General features: G+C 49.8%; 1 protein-coding gene across 1 annotated transcript in view; it reads right to left on the bottom strand.

Annotated features, from left to right (window-relative positions):
* Window positions 1-1,067: 1,067 nt before the first annotated feature.
* NAPB (NSF attachment protein beta) overlaps window positions 1,068-11,488 on the bottom strand; it is a 34,062-nt gene continuing 23,641 nt past the window's right edge. Inside the window, exons 6-11 of the mRNA XM_004585653.4 lie at window positions 10,566-10,621; window positions 9,732-9,816; window positions 7,900-8,004; window positions 4,016-4,084; window positions 3,448-3,498; window positions 1,068-2,247 (exon numbers count right to left, since the gene is read on the bottom strand). Coding sequence (XP_004585710.1) covers window positions 2,137-2,247; window positions 3,448-3,498; window positions 4,016-4,084; window positions 7,900-8,004; window positions 9,732-9,816; window positions 10,566-10,621 — 477 coding nt within the window. The 3' untranslated portion in view covers window positions 1,068-2,136. The remainder of the gene's footprint in view (window positions 2,248-3,447; window positions 3,499-4,015; window positions 4,085-7,899; window positions 8,005-9,731; window positions 9,817-10,565; window positions 10,622-11,488) is intronic.

Genomic DNA, 11,488 nt, shown 5'->3' with positions numbered 1-11,488 from the left:
GCCTCCCACAAGGGTGCAGAAACAGTGTCAGGGAACAGCAGCTGCCGTTGATGTCAGCAAATCCAGCAGAGACTGGTCAAAACAGTTACTTGTCATTTCCACTTTATTTACTGTACAGGTTCATGGGAAACATTCTTTCTGCTAAGGGAGATCTAGTGTTTCATGGTTTGTGTTCAGGAGGCCCTGCCGTAACAGCGCAGGGGCGTTTGCCCCTGGTCACGGCTCACACCACACAGGCAGGGCGTGGAGGCATGCGGTGCTACCAGACCCTCCAAGGGAAGTCACGCGGGTTGCGTCTGGATGTTGGTAAGTGCCTAACACCACAGGGAACACGAACACAGGCTGTGGGCCACGGCGACATCACCACACACGGTCACAACTGTGCAAAAACACTGTTTTCCAATCATGAAATAAAAAAGGGGCGCCGCACAAGCTATAAAAATGTTGCCACAAAATCCTGTAAGAAATGGTCACCAACTCTGATGGGGCACTGAGCCTCGGTGAGGTCCGAGACTCCTCCCAGAGGCTGCTGGCAGTCCCAGCCATGGCGGGAGCCGAGTATGTGCCCAGCAGTCTGGGCTTTCTCCCGCCCTCCTCCCACCCTCCAGCTCTCATTCAGCCACTGGGAGGACTTTGATTCTTTCCTTGTGAAACGTTCAGAAACTCCATTCTTGCCTCAGGCCTTGATCCTGGTGTTTCTTGCACTGGAAATGCTGACCCAGCACTATGGTGCCAGGGTCTGTTTTAGAAGGCCACCCATGGTCTTGAGACAGGGATTGCTCAGGGCATCTGACCGATGGCCGACAGATATACCATCCAGGAAGCGAGTGCTGCTGCTCTCCTGACGATCAGGCTTCTTGCTGTCCCCAGGTACGTCTGGCTGGCTGCCAGACAAGGTCCAGGAACGAGGACAAGTTCCTCTTCCTGCTGAACTTCCCCTGGTGCTCCCCAGGAGCAATCTGCCATACCCAGCCCTCCCCTCCCAACTGCACTAGGCTGGAGGGAGAAGGGAATCCCCCCTGGATCCCAGGGCCCATTCCTTCCCCCACAAGACTTTCACATGCTCCCCAGCAGGACCCGCCTAGCGTGGCCTCCCAGTTCCAGGGCCCACCACCTTTCACTCTACACTCGCCCACTTGCCCATCCTCCACAACCTTCCTCGCTCAGCCCTTTGTCTGGACTCACTCTACTTCTGTCATACAAAATCCTACCAGTTCCAGCCAAGCTGCCACACAGCCTGCTATTGCACAGCACGGCAGGTTTCATGATACAGCATCAGTGATGACAATCTACCAGAAAGAGCTGTGGGCAGTGTTGGCCACAGGAGTGCATCACACACACATTGTTCAGGCACAGCACAGGGAGCAGCCTTAGGAAATAGGACTCTATCTGAGGAACCATGCTAGCGCCTACGCTGCTAAGATCAAGTTCACCCATCCATACAGCACACCTGTAGGATCCAATTCCCCTGCAAAACAAGGCAGGGTCCAAGCAGCGCACTCAAATCATGCCACCAGCCACCCCCAACTCTCCATTTCTCAGGGCTCTTTCGTTTGCGTGACAGCACAGATCAATCAAGCCCACCTACAGCCACCCATACCCTGGCAAGCACTGCCAGGAAATTCACAGTACTGACATCAACACACCTGAGCTGTTCTAATTTTCCAGTACACACTCATCAGCCCTCGGAGCGATACATAAGAAGGTGGTCTCTAGCCCATCCAAATCATCACAGGGCAACCAAACCATGAAGGGTTTCTGACAAGGTTATCAATGCATTGCTATTAGCTATCCTAGATTAAAACATACATGTTTTACAGAACACAGCCAGATGTGAACGTATACACACTCTGCCAAGCATGTGTGTGGACTGCTCTCAGGGGACACAGAAACGTGGCAACACTGAAGACAAAGGAGGAGCAAGGGTCTGCAGCACAATTCTCAGAGAGCCAGGGCAGCCTGCAATGCACGCCACAGCCAACCACCCGCCCAAGCTCGTGGGAGCTCCCACAGACCCAGCTCGCAGGGCTCACAGGCAACAGAATGAAGCCGTTCAATGGGCGTCCCATGGAGATCACGCGGTCCTAAGACAAAACTAAAAAGGAGTCAGCTGCATGCCACGAAGGGACGATGAGTTCACTTGAGGTCGCCATCTCCTTCTCCATCCCCTTGGATGGACTTTTTGATGCGCAGCAACATGGTGGTCAGCCACTGATCCAAGCGAGATATGGAGTCAAACTCCTTCACCTAGGGGCAGAGAGGACAGGGCAGGGTCAGGCTGTGGAAATTCACTCAAACCAGCCGGGGGAGCCCAGCCCGGCACACGGTCCTGGGAATGGCATGGCACCATCTCCTCAAATGCAGCTTTCTCAGCCTGTGACTGCTGAGGTGGTGTCTGCACCAAGTTCCTCTGTCCTGTTTACTGCTCTGCATGCAAGGGGATATGTGCAAGCACTCCTCACAGCCACCGTAACTGCCAGAGTGTGTAAGGTGGCAAGGAACTGGATGCTGTGCACAAACATACAACACTGACAGCCACGCAGCCTGGAAAAACCTAGCGCAGGGTTGGGATGGATCTGGACGCTGGCGAGGCATCTAGTTAAACAGGAAAATCTCCCGCTGCTCCTTCAGGAACACAGGCAACACATGAACAAAAGCCACTAGCTGAGGAATCCACTCGATCCAGAAAGGAGAAGTGTGAAGGAAAAATAATCTTTCATTTATTTTATGCCACAAACAGCAAACTCTCACCACCTACCATTTATATTTTAAATCGCATCTCAACTAATTTTATTTTCCAATTAACTACGGATCATGTATTTTCTTTTTTTTAAAAATTTATTTCTTTATATTGGAAAGTCAAACATACAGAAAGACAGAGAGGAAGATCTTCCATCTGCTGATTCACTCGCCAAGTGGTTGCAATGGCCAGAGCTGAGCCAATCCAAAGCCAGGAACAAGCAGCCTCTTCTCCCTCCCACATGAGTTCAGGGTCCCAAGGCTTTGGGCCGTCCTCAACTGCTTTCCCAAGCCTCAAGCAGGGAGCTGGATGGCAAGTGAAGCTACTGGGATTAGAACCAGTGCCCATATGGGATTCCTTTGCATGCAGGGTGAGGACTTTAGCTGTTAGGCTACTGCACCAGCCTGGATCATGTACTTTTCAAACTAAGATGATACAATAGCAAATTACAAGAGCACTTGTGGTACCTACTGTGGAAGGAGCCTTGTGGCTACTTTAGTTTTGAGCCTAATTCAGTACAGGAGCTGCATTCCAGCAGGGCCTGCAGAGCTATCTGCTCAGCGAATACAAAACATGTCTGTGTGAAAGACTACTTAGGCCAACAGGAAATAATGGCCACAGTGACATTCAGGATTCACCCCATAAAAGGGTGAAAGAACTTCTTGGAAACTGAATCCTTTGGAGTATATCCCAAAGGTGTGACTTACCGCCTCAGTGTAAGCTTCACTGTTCTGCTCTTCATGAGCTTCTAGAAGTTTCTGGCAGCACAATGTTAAAAAAATAAATAAGTAAAAGCTGGTGAGATGAAGTCCCACTCCTGATGGATACGTTAAACACTAAGGCCACATACATTGATGCTGACAAATCACTCAAAAAAGTGGGAAAATGTTCCAGTGGAGTCAGGATCTAACCTTGTGCTAACATTTCCATATCACCCCTCCAAGAACAATACACCTATGGACTTGGAACCAAGGTATTTGAAAAACCAAGGAAGTGTCTGTCCCCAGCTCATGGACCTGACCTATGCCACCTCCCTTGCCGCCCGTCCCCCAGTCCAGAGATTGACCTATGCCACCTCCCTTGGTGCCCATCCCCCAGCCCAGACACCTGACCTATGCCACCTCCCTTGGTGTCCATCCTCCAGCTCAGAGACCTGACCTATGCCACCCCCATGGCGCCCGTCCCCCAGTCCACAGATCTGACCTATGCCACCTCCCTTGGTGCCTGTCCTGTGATGACAAAGGCCTTACTCCCCACAGTGCACATGTTACTCACTTTCAATAGCTTACATTCTCTGGAATCAGTAAATGCTGGGAACATTTCCTCATACTTCTCCAGGGCCAGCTGAGAGAGAAGGACATCTAGTCAATGCCAGACTTCCTGAGCTAGTACACAGCACACACCAGCAAGGTTTATCTGGATTTGAGCTTCTTAGTGCCTACAAGTATGCTGTGAACAACAAAATCAATATAGAAACCCTATTTGGTTTTTTTTTTTTTTAAGATTTATTTTTATTGCAAAGTCAGATATACAGAGAGGAGGCGAGACAGAGAGGAAGATCTTCTGTCTGATGACTCACTACCCAGTGACTGCAACAGTAAGAGCTGCGCCGATCCGAAGCCAGGAGCCAGGACTTCCTCCAGGTCTCCTACCACGGGTGCAGGGTCCCAAGGCTCTGGACCGTCCTCAACTGCTTTCCCAGGCCAGAAGCAGGGAGCTGGATGGGAAGTGGAGCTGCTGGGATTAGAATCGGCATCCATATGGGATCCTGGTGCATTCAAGGTGAGGACTTCAGCCGCTAGGCCATCACACCGGGCCCAGGAACCCTATTTGTTTTTAACTTTCAAGTTATAAATTACTAATCCAACATTCTTCACTGGACAAAATCTCACTGCTAAAAATTCTCACAGAGCAGGCACTTATGTTTGTCCATGAAATGCAGGAGCGCCTTACATGGTCCAGAACAGCTTAAGAATCTCACGGAAAACAAAAGCAACCAGCAAGTTCACCTCGGTGCAAAAATCATAGAACTGTGCCTTATCAGAAAGCCGACCTCTGGATTTCAAGCTGTTCCCCTTATTTATTTTTAAATCAGAGAGAGAATGAATGAATGAATGAATGAGTAACAAAAATTTGCCAGCCACTGCACGCCTCAAGGGCCCGGTGGAAGCCAGGAGCCTGCACTCCATCCTGGTCTCCCAGGGAGGTGTCAGGGCTCGGAGTATTTGATACACCACCTGAAGCCTCTCCCAGGACACGTTAGGAGATAGGATTAGAAGCCAAGTACCGTGCCTGGGAAAACAGAGCAAGGTAACTCATGTGCTTGGGACCCTGCCACCCATGTAGGAGACCAGGACAGAATTCCAGGGTGCTGGCTTCAATCCAGCTCAACCATGGCCATTCTAGTCAATTGGGGAATGAACCAGCTGATAGAAGATCTCTCTCAATCTCCTCTCTGTAACTCTGCCTTTCAAAGAACTAAAATAATTCAGGAAGCAAGAGAAACAAACAAAAAGTGGAGTAGCTAGGATTCAAGCCATGTGCCCTAAGCAGTGACCTAGCCTACTGTGCTAAAACACTTGCTTCCTATCAAAATTTCTTTGCAGACTCAGACGGAGGATATGGCAGTCCATTGGAGCCTACAGAGGACACCTGGTATCACAACAGAGGACAGAGCAAATCGATCAACTACCCCAGCCACGTGTTGGCAATGAAAATCTGGAAAACAAAGACTCTAAGGTGGATTATGTTAGCCAGCAGATTCTGGAGAGATTTCATCGTGCTTGGAACGCTGAGATTGGCAGCAATTCAGAATTGCTGAACTCTCAAAACCACTTGAGCAGGACCCTCGGAGCATGCCCCACATTGGGGAGCGTGGGATGGTTGGGAGGCTGGGTGGGGCTATCTCCCTCTTTCCCCTAGATAACAGGAAAAAAAAGAGAGAGAGAGAGAGAGAATGTGGAAACAATGGTCTTACCCACTTTCCTATAGCCCTTGACCCTTTGCACCCCAATCTACTATGTAAAGATCATCAAAATAAAATTGTAAGAATAAAGAAAATATAGATCTCAAAATAATTTCTTTGCAGCAAAAACATAAACTTCTTTAAGATTCACTCATTTATTTATTTGAAAGGTGCAATTATACAGAGGGAGGAAGGGGCAGAAAGACTCTCATCTGCTGATTCACTCCCCGAAAAGCCACAAGAGCTGCAGCTGGACCAGAGCCAGGGGCCTCCTTTGGCTCTGCCACGTGGATGCAGGGCCCAAGCACTTAAGCCATCCTCCACTGCTGTCTCAGACGTATTAGCAGGGAGCTGGAATGGAAGCAGACCCCTGGCCTGGGTTTTGAATCAGCGCTCCGATGGGAGCCTGGAGCTTCCAGGCAGTGGCTTCATCCACATCCCAGTGCCAACCCCTGAACTTACCTTTCAAGTGCATTTTTCATAGCCTTGCCGTGTGTTAGTCACAGGCAGAGCACTGTGTGTGACTGAGAACGGCGTCTTCCCACAGGGGCTCCAGTGCTGTTGCTGACACTCAGGCAGCCCAGCATCCACCCCCTCCCGGCTTTCACTCCTCTCCAGCCCTCACTCTAGCTCCATTTCTGAGTTTTGTAAAAAAAAAAAAAAAAAAGGATGCTATTCTGCTTTTACCTGCTGCACTGAGTTCCCTAAGTGTGCTTAAAGCACAGCCATGGAAGGAAATGTGGCTACGGGGAAATGTCCAGCAACTTCAAGGGCACAGCTCTAGCAGCTGCTCAAGCACACAGCTGGGACACCTACCACAGAATTACTATTTTTAATGTTCTCACTCGGGGATGAAATGAAACAAAGTGAGATAAAAATGACAAAGCACCTGTACGTGAGATCAAGAGCCAACCAGGACATGAGCAGTGGTGTCCTCCTCATCTTGACATTCAACTCGTTTACTGTGACCAGGACTGCTGGGAGCCGTGCAGTGGGGGTGGACGACACAAAGGTGTCAAGAGAAGGCTCCCTGTCAGCAAGGCCACGAGGAGCTTCCAGTTGTATGGCAAGGCCTGGCAGAGGTCTCTCCAACCACCTCAATCTGGCTCCACCCCATTTGCATGGACACTCAGCTATCCCTTTAAAACCCTCTGAAATCTGTTGAGGCATTGTTGTTTGCCCCTGTGAGATGGTTTCTGTAACTGATGTGAGCTTAGGAACTAATGTTATTGATAACATTTTAGTGAGTGGGTTATTAGCAATTTATGAGAATTAATGCACACAGGAGTATAGCTGAGCCCACAGCATTCCTGAACACCTCACTGTGTCCCTAACTACTGCCCAGAAACCTGGCCCAGACATGTAGCATGCCTTTTTAGAAACAGCTTGGTAAGTATCTCAAAACTGATGAAAATGATGGTAGTAAGAGAAATCCATTTATCGCATGCCTGTGCCCCCGCAACTATCGTGATAATAAATACAGTCACTGTAACCTTAAGGGTTAGCCTGCTTTTGCAAAAAAAAAAAAAAAAAAAAAAAAATTTTTGAGCATAGAAAATGTATCTGTCTTGCCTATCTCATGACCCTTTGGCTAGAGGAACTAAAAGATGTTTGTACTAACAATATAGAACCATGTTTTTAATTATTTTTTGACTGTTTATGGGGGTTGTAAAGCCCGTAGTTGTAGTGGGATTTAAAGTTTGAAGTTTTTTGTTTTTGATTTTTACATTTTTTCCCTTTATGATATATATCTTCCTTAAAATGACAGATAAGTTGTAGAAAAAGAAATGCAGCACTCAGGTGCTGCCAGCCTTGGAGTTCCTGGCTGTAACCCAGGAACTGCAGCTGGAGAATGAGTGACGGCTTGCCTTGAGGGGAAATAATTATAATATTTTGCAAAATTATCTTTGTAACCACCTGTTTAATCATGAAGTAAACAACAGAACAATCAAATGTTTGTGCAAAAGCCTGTGATGATTTCTGTATAAACAAAGAAAACAGCTTTCTGAGTTGTCCATTATGAACACCAAGTCATGGTCTGTTGTCTTCTTTTTCCCCAGTTCCACAGATCATTCTGGAACCTGCAACTCCGCTGGAGCTAGTCTCCAGCACAGGACACAGTAGTGGCATTCTCCTCACCTTGGCACTCAACTCGTCTACTGTGACCAGGACACAGCACTAGTGTCCTCCTTACCTTGGCATTCAACTCGTCTACTATGAAGTGACACAGGGCTGCTTTGAAGAAGTAATCCTTCGCACTGTACTTCAGCAAAGGGTTATCCATGGTGTTTGCCCCAACCTAGGCACACAGAACAGAGTAAGATTTAAAAAGTCCATCTTCTCCTATCAGGCAAAATAAAAATTCCCAGATGCTTGTTCTTAAAGGCTTCAACAATGGCTGAGAACGGGGCTAAGCCTCTGTGTGTGGTGTCAGTTCACATCCAGGCGGCTCCACTTCCCTTCCAGCTCCCTGCTTGTGGCCTGGCAAGCAGTGGAGGATGGCCCAGGGCCTTGGACCCCTGCACCCACATGGGAGACGCAGAAGCTCCTGGCTCTGGACCAGCCCAGCTCCAGCCATCACAGCCATTTGGAATATCTCTCCAACTCTCTTTCTCATTCCTTTCATCCACTGCTTCATTCCCCAAATGGCTCCAGCAATGGCCAGGGCTGAGCCAGGACCCTGAAATGTCAATTAGGTCTCCCAAATTGGTGGTCCGAACACTTGGGTCATCTTCCACTCCTTTCCCAGGAACATTAGCAGGGGGTTGGAAGGAAAGTGGACCAACCAGGCCTTGAACTGAAGCTCTCACAGTATGCTGGTACACAGGCCAGAGTGCTGGTGGGGTGGGCACCTGCCACAGTGGGGAAGAGGTTACTGGGCATGCCCAGATCCTACACTGAAGTTTCTATGTTTGAGCGCCAGCCTCCTCCCAGTGTGGCCCCTGGTGATGACTGCAATAGTGGGGTCCCTGCCATTCTCGTGGCAGACCCAGACTGATTCTTTGGTGCAATCACTGCAGAAAACAGTTTTGAAGGGTCTTAAAAAATTGAGCACAGGTTCTGAGACATAGGCCAAAAGAACTAAAAACACACCTCTCAGAGGGGTTGGTGGGGTGTTACAGTAGGTTAAGCCTCTGTCTGTGGCACTGGTATCCCACGTGCTGGCTTGAGTCCTGATTGCGCCACTTTTTTTTTTAAAAGATTTATATATTTTTATTGCAAAGACAGATATACAGAGAGGAGGAAAGACAGAGAGAAAGATCTTCCGTCCGATGATTCACTCCCCAAGTGACTGCAATGGCCAGAGCTGAGCCGATCCAAAGCCGGAAACCAGGAACTTTCTCCAGGTCTCCCATGTGGGTACAGGGTTCCAAGGCTCTGGACCATCCTAGACTGCTTTCCCAGGCCACAAGCAGGGAGCTGGATGGGAAGCGGGACTGCCGGGATTAGAGCTGGCGCTGTCTCAGCCATTTGGCCTGGGCTAATAAGGTCCCCAACATTTCCTCAGCTTATGTATAATGGGGAAAAAATGTGCACACAATCTAAGTGCTTATAACCTGGGAAAGCAGCGGAGGCTGGCCCAAGTCCATGGGCCCTTGCACCAATGTGGGAGACATGGAAGAAGCTCCTGACTCCCAGCTTCAGACTGGCCAGTGTGGCCATTTGGGTAGGGAACCAGCACATGGAATCTCTCTCTTGGTCTCTCCTCCCACACCCCATCCATAACTGCATTTCCAATAACAGTAAATACATTTTAAAAAAGAAAAACACCCCTAAAAAACCTGAACACAAATATCCACAGCAGCATTTTTAGCAACAGCTCCAAAGTGGAAATGATTCAAATGCTGACAACTGATGAAAGGATCAAATGGAAGATGATGAAGGCATGAGAAGCAATGAATGGAGACATATTACAACCTGGATAACCTTAAGGATAGTCTGCTAGATGCATGCGCTCGATCATATGTATAATATACATAAAAGCCTGGTAGCGCATGCCCTCAGAGGCAGCGGGAGCGTCCTCACCTGCTCATAAATCTCGATGGCTTTCTGGTACTGCTCCAGCTGGGCAGCATACGCCGCCACCTTCAGCAGACACTTGTTAGCGGAGCTGAAAGGATGAACCAGAGCACCGTCAAGGGGACAGGAGGACAGGAGGGGGATAGGAGGGGACAGGAGGGGGACAGGAGGGGGACAGGAAGGGACAGGGGGAGGACAGGAGGGGGACAGGAGGGGGACAGGAGGAGGACAGGAGGAGGACAGGAGAGGGACAGGAGAGGGACAGGAGGGAACAGGAGGGGGACAGGAAGGAATGGGGAAGACAGGAAGAGGACAGGAGGGGGACAGGAGGGGACAGGAGGGGGACAGGAGGGGACAGGATGGGACAGGAGGGGGACAAGAAGGGACAGGAGGGGACAGGAGGGGGACAGGAGGGGGACAGGAGGGGACAGGAAGGGACAGGAGGGGGACATGAAGGGACAGGAGGGGACAGGGCAGACAGAAGGAGACAGGATGGGACAGGAGGGGGACATGAAGGGACAAGAAAGGATAGGAAGGGATAGGAGGGGAACAGGAGGAGGACAGGAGGGTACGGGGGGGACAGAAGGGGGACAGGAGGGGGACAGGAGGGGGACAGGAGAGGGAGAGGAGGGTACGGGGGGACAGAAGGGGAACAGGAGGGGACAGGAGGGGGACAGGAGGGGGACAGGAGAGGGAGAGGAGGGTACGGGGGGACAGGAGGGGAACAGGAGGGGACAGGAGGGGGACGGAGGGGGACTGCACCTTCATGGACGTTACCGAACACACTCAGAGGATACAGAAATTTCATTGTGTATAGTAAAACAGGAAAATAATACTTGCCTGTTGGATTCTTCTCCTTTGTAATAATCAGCAGATTGTTCATAATGTGCAATAGCCTGAAAACACACACATGTGATGCATGAACAATCTGCAATTAAAAGCTATTTCTGCATAAACATTTTTTTATTTAAAGATTTATTTATTTTTATTACAAAGTCAGATATACAGAAAGGAGAGACAGAGTGGAAGATCTTCCGTCTGATGATTCACTCCCCAAGTGAGTGCAACAGCCAGTGCTGCGCCGATCTGAAGCCGGGAACCAGGAACCTCTTCCAGATCTCCCACGTGGGTGCAGGATCCCAAAGTATTGGGCCATCCTCGACTGCTTTCCCAGGCCACAAGCAGGGAGCTGGATGGGAAGTGGAGCTGCTGGGATTAGAACCGGCACCCATATGGGATCCTGGCACGTTCAAGGAGAGGACTTTAGCCGCTAGGCCACGCCGTCGGGCCCATAAACATTTCTTTTATAGAAATGAAGCCATACCAATAACAAACTTCCCACACTGTAGCGACTGACTCTGACTTCGGGAAGCAGGAGTGCATGCCGCACCAGAAGACTCCTGGTGACAGACACCTGCTGTCCATCAAAGCCTGATCATCCTTCCGCCCACAGAGCAAATGCCCAGCTGCCCTGTGTGCAGCCCCCATGTGCCCAGCTCTTCAGTGGAATGCAAGCAGACAAGGTGTGGGCCTCTCTCACTTCCCACAGGCCAGTACAGCAATGGCCAGTCACACTGATGACAACACAGTATGACACAAACTGAGGACGGCAGGACCCTGTCAGCCTGGAGCTGCAAGAAAAACACAGGGCAAGGCACCCCACGCCAGAGTTTCCACCACGGCCAAATCCACAGCAGCCACACCAGAATATTTAGAGGGACCAAAGCCCCCTGACATCTCAGGTCTGGAGCTCACCACAGCAG

Source organism: Ochotona princeps, chromosome 22 (genome assembly GCF_030435755.1).
Source record: "Ochotona princeps isolate mOchPri1 chromosome 22, mOchPri1.hap1, whole genome shotgun sequence".
NCBI lineage: Eukaryota > Metazoa > Chordata > Mammalia > Lagomorpha > Ochotonidae > Ochotona > Ochotona princeps.
The sequence above is the reverse complement of the archived record's forward strand: the minus strand, read 5'-3'. Positions and strand labels throughout refer to the sequence as shown.